The sequence below is a fragment of the Rutidosis leptorrhynchoides genome, chromosome 8, assembly GCF_046630445.1.
Source record: "Rutidosis leptorrhynchoides isolate AG116_Rl617_1_P2 chromosome 8, CSIRO_AGI_Rlap_v1, whole genome shotgun sequence".
NCBI lineage: Eukaryota > Viridiplantae > Streptophyta > Magnoliopsida > Asterales > Asteraceae > Rutidosis > Rutidosis leptorrhynchoides.
The window spans coordinates 172,450,716-172,462,157 of record NC_092340.1 but is presented as its reverse complement, the minus strand read 5'-3'; the positions used below and the strand labels follow the sequence as shown (position 1 = coordinate 172,462,157).

The 11,442-nt window shown below is 29.6% G+C and overlaps 1 protein-coding gene across 1 annotated transcript; it reads left to right on the top strand.

The window, feature by feature from the left end:
- Window positions 1–3,815: 3,815 nt before the first annotated feature.
- LOC139863941 (2-oxoglutarate-dependent dioxygenase 19-like) lies at window positions 3,816–9,966 on the top strand. Its single transcript, XM_071852542.1, has 4 exons — window positions 3,816–3,968; window positions 4,073–4,311; window positions 4,987–5,314; window positions 9,590–9,966. The coding sequence occupies exons 1-4, from the start codon at window positions 3,816–3,818 to the stop codon at window positions 9,833–9,835; spliced, it is 966 nt and encodes a 321-aa protein (XP_071708643.1). The 3' UTR covers window positions 9,836–9,966.
- The last annotated feature ends 1,476 nt before the right edge of the window (window positions 9,967–11,442 follow it).

The following is an 11,442-nucleotide window of genomic DNA, read 5'->3' as shown; positions in this document are numbered from 1 at the left end:
ATTCAAGTTTTGATTTTGAGTTCATGTTTTTGAAATATGAAGAAGTCATTGATCAAATTCGAATTATATGTTTCAATTGAAGTCAAATTGATAATTTATACTGATTATAAGAATCATTTGTAACATAATTTATGTTAATATCTTTCTCTGAAACCATCTTGAACACAAAATCAGTTTATGAGTTTTAAATTTTTTTTTCTTCTCACAGGCCTGCTGTGCAGGTTCTATATATTTTTTTTTATTTTTATTTTTTTGCTTTGACAATCAAATGCATCACATATACAAAGATTCTGTTTCGTTTATAGATTTTAACAACAAACAAATTGTTATATGGTAAAGGATTCACTAGTCGATATGATTTTGGTGAGGAAGAGGATGAAAAGGGAAAACAGTTTAAATCGAGTTAAATAGTTTTGGGTTCTGTTTTAGTTTGGATTATGGGCAACAGCCCAACGGTTTGAGATGTTAGCGGGGAACGAGTGGTCATGGTTTCGAATTCGGTCCGGGGTATTTCTTTTTAGAGACCCTTTTTACAAGGGTATACTCTTTTATTCTATTTCAATTATTATTGTTATTATTATTATTATTATTATTGTTATTATTATTATTCAATTATTATAAATATTACAAGTATTATAATTATTAGTATTATTATGATTATCACTAAAATGTATTATTATTATTATTATTATTATTATTATTATTATTATTATTATTATTATTATTATTATTATTATTATTATTATTATTATTATTATTATTATTATTATTATTATTATTATTATTATGAGTAGGAGTATTATTATTATTATAGTTATCATTATCATTATTATTATTATTATTATTATTATGATTATAATTAGTATTACTAGGATTATTATTACTATTGATATCATTAGTATTATAGTAATAATTAATAATTAATAATTAATAATATCATAGCTACAAGTATCATGAGTATTACTAATGTTATTATTATTATCATTATTGTAGATATTATTATTATTATCGGTATTAGTATAACAATTATTACCATTACTACTAAAAATAACAATATTTCTTTTCTCTTAAAAACCGGGCTTTTCTGTTAAGAACCAGTTGTATCGTTGAAAGTAACTTTTTACTATCGTTAACATTATTATTAGTATTATCAAAATCATTATCACTAAAATCATTACGAATATAGATACTAATAAGAAAATTATAAAAAAGAATAAAACTGAATAACATTACTATTATTATTATTGTCATTATTATTATTATTAACACCGTTATTATAATTGTTATTATTACAAACAAAAGCTATATATAAAAAAAACATATTACAATTATATTAATATTACTTATTACTATATTTTATCAATAAAATATTATTAATTAAACTATATTAATATTTAATATAGTATGTATAAACTACATAAAATATATGAACTAAATATATAAGGTTTAACCAAATAGCATATAATATAAACAAGTATATTATTAATAATAATAATAATATATAAATTATTCAACTATGGTTACATGTTTTAACATATATACAAATGATATAGGTTCGTGAATTCGAGGCCAACCCTGCATTGTTCAATATAGTCGTATGTATATTTACTACAAAATACATTAGGTGAGTTTTCATTACTCCCTTTTTATATATATATTTTTGGGACTGAGAATACATGCACTGCTTTTATAACTGTTTTACGAAATAGACACAAGTAATCGAAACTACATTATATGGTTGAATGATCGAAATCGAATATGCCCCTTTTTATTAAGTCTGGTAATCTAAGAATTAGGGAACAGACACCCTAATTGACGCGAACTCTAAAGATAGATCTATCTGGCCCAACAAGCCCCATCCAAAGTACAGGATGCTTTAGTACTTCGAAATTTATATCATGTCCGATGGAGGATCCCGGAATGATGGGGATATTCTTATATGTATATTGTGAATGTCGGTTATCAGGTGTTCAGTCCATATGAATGATGGGGATATTCTTATATGTATATTGTGAATGTCGGTTACCAGTTGTTCAGTCCATATGAATGATATTGTTGTCTCTATGTATGGGACGTATGTTTATGAGAAAATGAAAATCTTGTAGTCTATTAAAATGATGGAAATGATTATTTATGTTAAACTAATGAACTCACCAACCTTTTGGTTGACACTTTAAAGCATGTTTATTCTCAGGTATGAAAGAAATCTTCCGCTGTGCATTTGCTCACTTTAAAGATATTACTTGGAGTCATTCATGACATATTTCAAAAGACGTTGCATTCGAGTCGTCGAGTTCATCAAGATTATTATTAAGATAATTATAATTAGATATATTATGAAATGGTATGCATGTCTGTCAACTTTAGATGTAATGAAAGATTGTCTTTTCAAAACGAATGCAATGTTTGTAAAATGTATCATATAGAGGTCAAGTACCTCGCGATGTAATCAGCTGTTGTGAATCGTTTATAATCGATATGGACTTCGTCCGGATGGATTAGGACGGGTCCTTTCAGTCCCCGAGATTATGCTCTTGGTATCGGGTTGGGTTATTGAGTACTAACCCGTATTTTGTGTGATTGGGTCATTATTACAAATATGCTTTTGTAATGTGTCATTTGTGTACCAAATGTCATATTAAATTGCTAAACGTATCGTTATGATATTATGTTTTTGTTTAAAACAGAGTTGGAAATGTTATGTATTATGAACACTTTAATGATACCTAACTTATAAAAAAAATAAAAATAGTGCTTCGTTTTTGATAAACGAATTTGAGTTGTTTCAAAGTAAAAGGACAATGTTGGCCTTGTGAACAGTGAGACATAATCCCATATAGATAATATAAATATAAATTTTAATATTCATAGTTTAAACTTCATAAAGATATATGCTTGCGTAACTGTTGGAGGCATTTTATAATTATTTCGCCAAGAACATGCAAAAACATGAACAAAATTTGAGCCCTGACTAAAACTGAAATAACCCAAAAGTCCCACACACAAGAGGACCAACCAACCAAACACGTATGCACAGAATGACGAAAACCCCCAACCCACCAACCCACCAAACATGTAGGCACAAAATGAAGAAAACACCCTAACCCAAAGATAATGAAAACAACAACAACCCAAATCCCAATTAATTCTGCCAAATAAGAAACCAACAACTAAGACATCCAACTCCCCCCGAGACCTCAAAGTACTATGAATACCATGCTTATTCGGCTCTTCTACATTACTCTAGATCACTTCAGGTCCTTTTACTTCTAAGTTGTTTGCTTCAGGTCCTTTTATTTCTAAGTTGTTTGCTTGATAAGCCCTTGAACTTCTTGTACTTGACACATGTGCTATCCATCTTTAACTCTAGCTCAACAAGTTAAAAATAAAACCTACACCAAATACTCGTGCAAGATTGCAAGTAACCATTTAATGATTAAAATAATATACCCCAAGTTTCGTAGGGGCTCTAGAACATAGAATAAATGAAGACTACTAGCTAACAATATACGATCTCCGTAAAAAAAGGGATCGACTTTAGCAAACAAATAAAAACAATTAGTTAATTAATTAATTATCAATTCACATCAATCACTATCAATCAAAAAAAGATATAAGACTAGCAATTTCATAAGTGAACAGCCTCGATCATGGTTCTAAGAATCTTATGATGTCTTTTTTTTTTTTCAAGTGGTAGGTCGGTAACCGACAGTCAATTATTTAAGCCGTTGACCACCATATTATATAATATCCATTACTTGAACTACAACTAGATTATACAACCCTCGATTGATCTAAAACTACATCGACCAAAAATGTCTCCAAGCAACAAAGCTAATGGTTATGAGATGATGCATGAGTCGATACCCATCATTGACTACTCTTTACTCACATCAAACAATGCTGATGAGCGTTCGAAAGCCATCAAAGATCTTGGTAATGCCTGCAAAGACTGGGGTTGTTACAAGGTACCAACGTAAACAAGTCTTAGAATATGTAAAACTTAAATGTTTTGTTAACCCTTTAATTAATTAAGCTTAGTTTGATGTTCGTTTTTTGTTTGTTGAATTAGTTGGTGAACCATGGAGTACAGAAGAGTGTGTGTCAAAAGATATTAAACGCATCATGTGAGTTTTTCAATATGGAGAAAGAAGATAAGATCGAATTTGCATCTCGTGATCCTATGAATCCCATCGCATATAGCAACACATTCAATCCTACTAAAGAAACGAAACACTTGGCATCAAGGCAGGCTCTTCGACTCACCGTTAATCCCGTTTTTCATTGTCCACACAAACCTCAAGGTTTCAGGTTGGCTTATTATTAATTATGATGAAATTCCTAGTTTAGTTACTTTTTGCAGTAAAAAGTTTTGGATTCTGGGACCAAAGAGTACTACTTAATTGAGTTTTTGCTTGTTATATACTACACTTACTTTTTACTTTTTTTCACACAATTTTAGAAAAATCTACGGAGTATTAATTTTATTCTTCACCAATCGAAAATTTTACTCAGATAACCTCTTTTTGTTGGATCAAAACTTAAATTAAATTAACAAAATATAAAAATAGGAGACACAAACAATACATAGTATTATGATGCTCACCATGTACAATAAGAGATATTGGAAGTAAATTTTTAACCACTATCCTTTATTCATTCACGTACCATATACGGAGTATATAAGCTTACAAAAACTTATTCCTCAAGTATTGATATACGTTCCAAATTGATTTTGATCCACCAAATCAAATAAACAAGGAATACCAATTTACTATAACCAAACAAATAATTAATTAAAACATAACAAATAATATCCAGAAATTATATAACCGATTACTCCAACAATTGTGATTGTTAAAATACAAAGTGAACACTTGAAATGGGACATCCTAAAATAGTAATGTGGACACTTATGGTGGGATTGATTGATAAAATTTAATTCGAAAATTTATATCTAATTATATACGAGAATGATTGGTGAAGTGATGTTGTATCGGAGTATGTCGAGAAGACAAAAGTGGTTGGATTGGAGTTGTTAAAAGGCATATCAGAGAGCTTAGGACTTGAAGCGTCGTACATGAACGAAGAATTGAGTTTGGAGTCAGGGTATCAGATATTTGCGGTCAACTATTATCCATTTCGCTCGGAAGTTGATCATCAACGAGGGATGGTGAAACATTCGGATCATAGCTTTTTGACTTTGATCTATGAAAACGACGTTCCAGGTCTTGAAGTTCTTTGTAACGGGGAATGGATTCTTATGAATGGTGTTACAAACGGATTCATAGTCTTGAATGGGGATCATCTTGAGGTAATTAATCATTTTACTCTATTTTCTAAGATATACATCTATACTTTCTATTAAATTGCTAAAATGATGATGTTATTCTAACTTTATTTTAATCCATCATTTACACATGTCATTTTCACAACAATCATGGTGATGTCATTAATATTTTAATAATTTAAATAAATAAATAAAACAATTTAGGAAGTGATTATTACCATAATTGAAAAAACAAGCTTCTAAATCTATCATTTTTTTCTCAAGATAAATTAACATGTTAATTGTATAATATATGAAGCATAATTTACAACTTTATGATAAAACATCGCATTCTCATATGTACAATATTTGAGGCATTATGTACAAACACATGCATAACCATATGTATAAACTTTAAAACAAATAGTACAATCTTTTACAAAACACCCAATAATAATATAATAATAATTATTATTATTATATTATTATTCAAATGAGAGTTCTCTTTACGGGATTAATTACGTTATATGTGTATACGAAATACATGTTTCAATTAAAGATGTAGTGTATGCTTTTATGACAAGAAAAATAGTAATTGTGATAAAAATTGAAAGATGGTGGTGAGAGAATAAATGTAATTCATTTATTCTGATCAATTTAAGTACGTCAATATGTTTGTAAAAACGACAACTTTCTTAGTCAGAATCCGTGATTTCATGGGTCATTAAACTAAATGACTTTAACATTTACGTTCACTTAATACCTAAAACATATCATATTAAACTGTTTCGTTTAGATAAACCCGTGATTCCACGGGTCATTTCACTAGTGTGTATATATATAGGGGCAGGATCAATGGAGAAGTAACCAATCGGGGAGAAGCGGGGGGAAGCAAAAAAATATTTTCGTTTTTTTGGAAATTTTTTTTCAGACATCAAGATCAAACGAAAATATGAACATTTAGAAAAGACACTTCGTGATGAATGTTATTATTTAGGCGGAAAACGATCGACAAAAATAACATTCAAGATAATATTGTTCGTGAAGAATGTTAACGTTTTTTTCATGTTTTTTGAAGTAAAATTTAGCCCGATTTAGAGTTTAGGGTTTAGGGTTTGGTGTTTTGGGTTTATTCCATAAACACCAAACCCTAAACCCTAAACTCTAAAACGTTCGTGTTAAAAACTCAATCAAAATCCTAAATCTAAATCCTAAATCTAAACCCTAAACCCTAAATTTCTAAACCCTAATATCTAAAACCTCAACATACACTCGAAAAACACGATAATTATTATATATTAGTTCTTCGAGCGTTTTTTCGCCAAAATAAAAACATTTATCACAAAGTGTCTCTATTAAATGTTCATATTTTCATCCAATCTATAATGTTCGTGAACAAAGTATTTTCAAAAAACGGAAAGAAAAAAAAAGATTTTGCTTCCCCCACTTCCCCCAATTGGTTACTTCCCTCTTGATCCTACCAATATATATATATATATATGTGTGTGTGTGTGTGTGTGTGTGTGTGTGTGTGTGTGTGCAGGATCAATGGAGAAGTAACCAATCGGGGAGAAGCGGGGGAAGCAAAATATATAATAAATATTACCCGTAAATAACAAAATATTAGTATGCATCGGTACATGTAATTTTGCACGATATTATGTCAACTTACTTTATATTATCTATCACATTAATAATCATATTATTACTGTGATTATTAAGTTGTTTCATGAAGTGCTCAACAAATACTAAATATTTAATGTACCGATGATGAACACACAAGTATTTCAACAAAATTATATATCACAATTTACAAATGGAAAAAAAGGCTTCAAACCATGATGAACACACGATTATTTCAACAAAATTATATATTACGGAGTATCACAAAAATCAAATATCTTATTATAGTCCTAATCATAATATTATAAGTTGATTTTATTCGTTAAATAAAATAATCAACATCTACATTCTAATATTGTAAGGTCACTCCCTATCGTAACTAAACTATTCATCCTCTTAATCTTCCACATCAGCGCTACATCAACACCAATATCCTATAACTAACTCATAACTAAACACTCCCTATCATGGCTAAAACAATACTCCTCTAAATATACAACGTACAAGCAATAAAGCATCAAGTCTAACAATAAAAAGCCGCTGCGACTCACAATTCCTATAACTAACCTAAACACTTCCATTAAATCCATGGTGAATGCGGGTAACTAACGCCGGTAACTAATCCGTGCCTATGGTTCATTACGAGTAACTACGGGTAATGAACGGGTAATGACGGGTAATGGAACCATAGGTAGCGGTCTAATCATTTATACTGTATATATAATATAATTTATATTGATGATATAAAATAAATATAACTTAGACTTTGCTAACGTGTTTTCATGTGATACTTTGCATGACAAATTTTAAGTGAACTCAATTTATATATAAATAATTAAAAAGATATTAATGGAGAGAAATAAAAAAAATTTGTAGCCGTTAAGTGATTAACACCACCCAAAACGACTTTTAAAATTTGTCAACAACAAGTGCTCTTAAACTCAAAAAATAATTGTTTAAAAAAATCAATTAATTTTGAACAATTATTTACCCACCGTCCAACGCACGGGCTCTAAAATCAAGACCACGGACTCTTAAACTTAAAAGAATAATTGTTTGAAAAAATCAATTAATTTTGCACGATTATTTTACTTACCGTGCAACGCACGGGATCTTATATTAATGAGTATATTACGTACTCATATTTTCTCTAAATATTACGTAGTATATAATTACATAATTACATAATTACATATAATTAAAAAGATATTAATGGTTAGAAATAAAAAAATCTGTAAACGTTAAGTTACTAACACCACTTTTAAAATATATCAACACCACGAGATCTTAAACTTAAAAAAAAATTTAAAATTTGTCAACACCACGAGCTCCTAAATAACTATTATAATTTTTCTTTTTTTTAGTATCGATATTTACATAACAATATGAAATCCAAATTACATTTTTTTGCACGGTTTTTTACACACCCGTGCAACGCACGACCTCAAAAACCTAGTATATATATATATACACTAGTGAAATGACCCGTGGAACCACGGGTTTGTTTAAATGAAACAGTATAATAATATATTGTAGATATTAAGTGAATATAAATGTTTAAGTCATTTAGTTTAATGACCTGTGGGACCACATATTTCGACTAAGAAACTTGTCGTTGTTAACTTAGTCAGAATAAATGAACTACATTCATTCTCCCACCACATTCCTCTAATTTTTATTACAACTACTATTTTCATTGTCATAAATGGTACTTATTTAACATTAAAAGAGGGATTGAAAATACCTGGTTCAACTTCGCAAAAATCATGATTATTTTTGAATTCTTCTATCATACTATATACCTTCATTTTAAATAGTCACAATATGATATGACGTATTTTATCGATTTTCAGATTCTTGTTGTTTAACAAATATACAATTATAAAACATTCAAGGTGTGATAAATTTCATCATCAAACAACGCATAAAAGAGAATAATTTTTTGAAAAGATCATTAACAATGACATAAAGGTTTGTACTTGCTTTTTGAAAACAAAGGGTTAGTGGATAATATGGCGAAGATCGAGAAAAATAGTTGTAAAGGTTTGTACATATTTAGAAAAAGAGTTTTGATAATATATGGTGGAGATGCTCCGGGATATATATTTATAAAACAATAATACCGTATTAAATATTAAATGATATTTTATTAATTATTTTTTCCTTCCAAATCGACATTTATATATTATCGGCATTGATTTGTTATTATTTTGTATCTTTTTTTATTTAGAATTAATATTAATATAAAACAAAAATATCATCATTATGGTGTAATTAGTGAAAGGATAACATAATCATTTTAGAGCTTTATATTTATTTTTATTTTGTATCTTTTTTAATTTGAATTAATATTAATATAAAATAATGAAATCAACATTATGAAAATTAAAGGGTAATTAGTGAAATGATAACATCATCGTTTTAGAGTTTTATATATCTGAAACAGAAAATTACGGAGTAATAATTTATTTAAGTTATTAAATAATTAATTACTATAAGTACAATTTTTTTAATTATAAAATACTTAGGATTAATGACATCATCTAAGTGACCTAGATTTTTTTTCTTTTTATTTTTGATTTTTTTAAAAAAAGGAATTAGCCTAATAATGACATCATCATTATAGGATTTTAATAAAACTATAGATAGATATATAATAGAATATAATGATTGTATACTATATGTTTTGACATACAGATATTTAGCAATGGATTGTACAAGAGAAAGATTCATCGAGCAATTATGAAGGAAGAATGTACAAGAATCTCACTTGTGCGTACGTATGGCCCATCAGTTGAGACGATTGTTAGGCCATCGTCGAGGCTTGTTGATGAGAACCACCCTCCTCGTTATCTTCCAAAGAAATTTGGTGAATATGTAGTGGATCTTACTAGATTTGCAATCAAAGGCAGAGATCTATTTGATGAACTTCGAGCTCATTAATTACCAATGCTATAAATTGACCCATCTTGGCTAAACAACAAAATGGGAAAATGGACCCATGATATGCTTCATCAACAAGCAGATAATGGATCCATTTGAATCTGTTTTTTTTATTTGAATCTGCTTTCATAACGTGTTTGCTTGTTTGAATCTGTTTTCATAATGTGTTTGCTTATTTGAATCTGTTTTCATAATGTGTTAAATTAATTTGTAAAGACTTGTTCTATATGACCTATATGTCATATAATTCGGATTCTTTTTACCGTTTGTGACCTACTGCAATGATTAATTAGAATCGAAGTTGGTATTATCCTCGGATACACATATTATTACTAGTACCAAAAGGCAGAAGCTATTTTAAATTAGATTTTTAGACCAATAGTAAAGAAAAATTATCAGTGATATCACTTGTCAATCTTTTGGTCCTAAAACTTGTTGTTTGATCTCTTCCACCATTTGATGCCAATTCATATCTGTTTCTCTTCAAAATGTAAAACTTGTGCAGTTTGATGAAAACGCAGCTTCTTTTTTTTTTTCTTTTTTTTTTTTTGGTAAAGGGAATTCACCCGATAAATATATAAAGAATATAAGAATACCAACGTTCAATTCATTATGAGACATGCCTCACAATCATAAGCCAAACAAACCAAACCCAAAAGCATAAGAGCATTACATCCACGAGCCACATACAAACTCGAAAACAAACACACCAAGACAAGAATTTAATCAAGCTGCAATCTTCCATTTGACCTTCATATTAGCAACAGTCTGTGATGGCTTCCACTTTAAAGACATGATTTTGAGGCGCACCGTAGAGTAAATAATCTGAAAAAGTTGCTCACTCGATCTACTCTTCGTTTTTAAACAAACGAGCATTACGTTCCTACCAAAGAAAATAAACCATTGCTGCAAACAAAAGCTTCGCTATAATAACTTGAGAAGATCATCTAGATGCAGCAGGCTTGATACTTTCAAGCAAATAACTCCAATTGTTTTGCATGATAGGAAACGGCCAGAAATTAGTAACTTTGCTCCAAATCTGCGCTGAATAGTTACAAGCAAAAATAAATGGTCGTGCGAGTCAAGCATTTGATTGCATAGGAAATAGGACGGAACAGCTCCGATTAAACCACGCACATCCCAAGCTCGCAATTTATCATGAGTCTTCAACTTTTCACCTCGTAATAACCACAACATAAAAGCGTGTCGAGGAATGCATTCCATAAACCATACGAGAGAGTACCAATCAACCTCCTGATGTCTATATCGTAAAGTATCCCAAAAAATGTGGACTGAATGGGGTTTTAAGACACCTGAACTATCCTTACATTTAATTACATCACGAACATTTGTAAGAGTAGGAACAGGGATCGTTTGAAGGATAGGAATTTGGTTAAACCAATCATTCGGCCAAGACCAACCATTACCTGATATAATATCCACAACCTTGGCTTGATCAGTTAACCCAGCTGGAGTCATCATGCGCCTAGAAACATGATTTGAGAGAGGCCCAATGTCACTCCACTCGTCAAACCATGCTGAGGTGTCACACCCATTTCCAATAACATGAAACACATGGCAACGAATAATATCTCGAATTGTCAACA

Bases quoted from the DNA above. Each gene is read 5' to 3' on its own strand.
- LOC139863941 (XM_071852542.1), top strand. From the start codon at position 3,816: ATGTCTCCAAGCAACAAAGCTAATGGTTATGAGATGATGCATGAGTCG. The intron at 4,312-4,986 runs GTTGGCTTATTA...TGATTGGTGAAG, and splicing joins CACAAACCTCAAGGTTTCAG to TGATGTTGTATCGGAGTATG. The intron at 5,315-9,589 runs GTAATTAATCAT...TTTGACATACAG, and splicing joins TGAATGGGGATCATCTTGAG to ATATTTAGCAATGGATTGTA.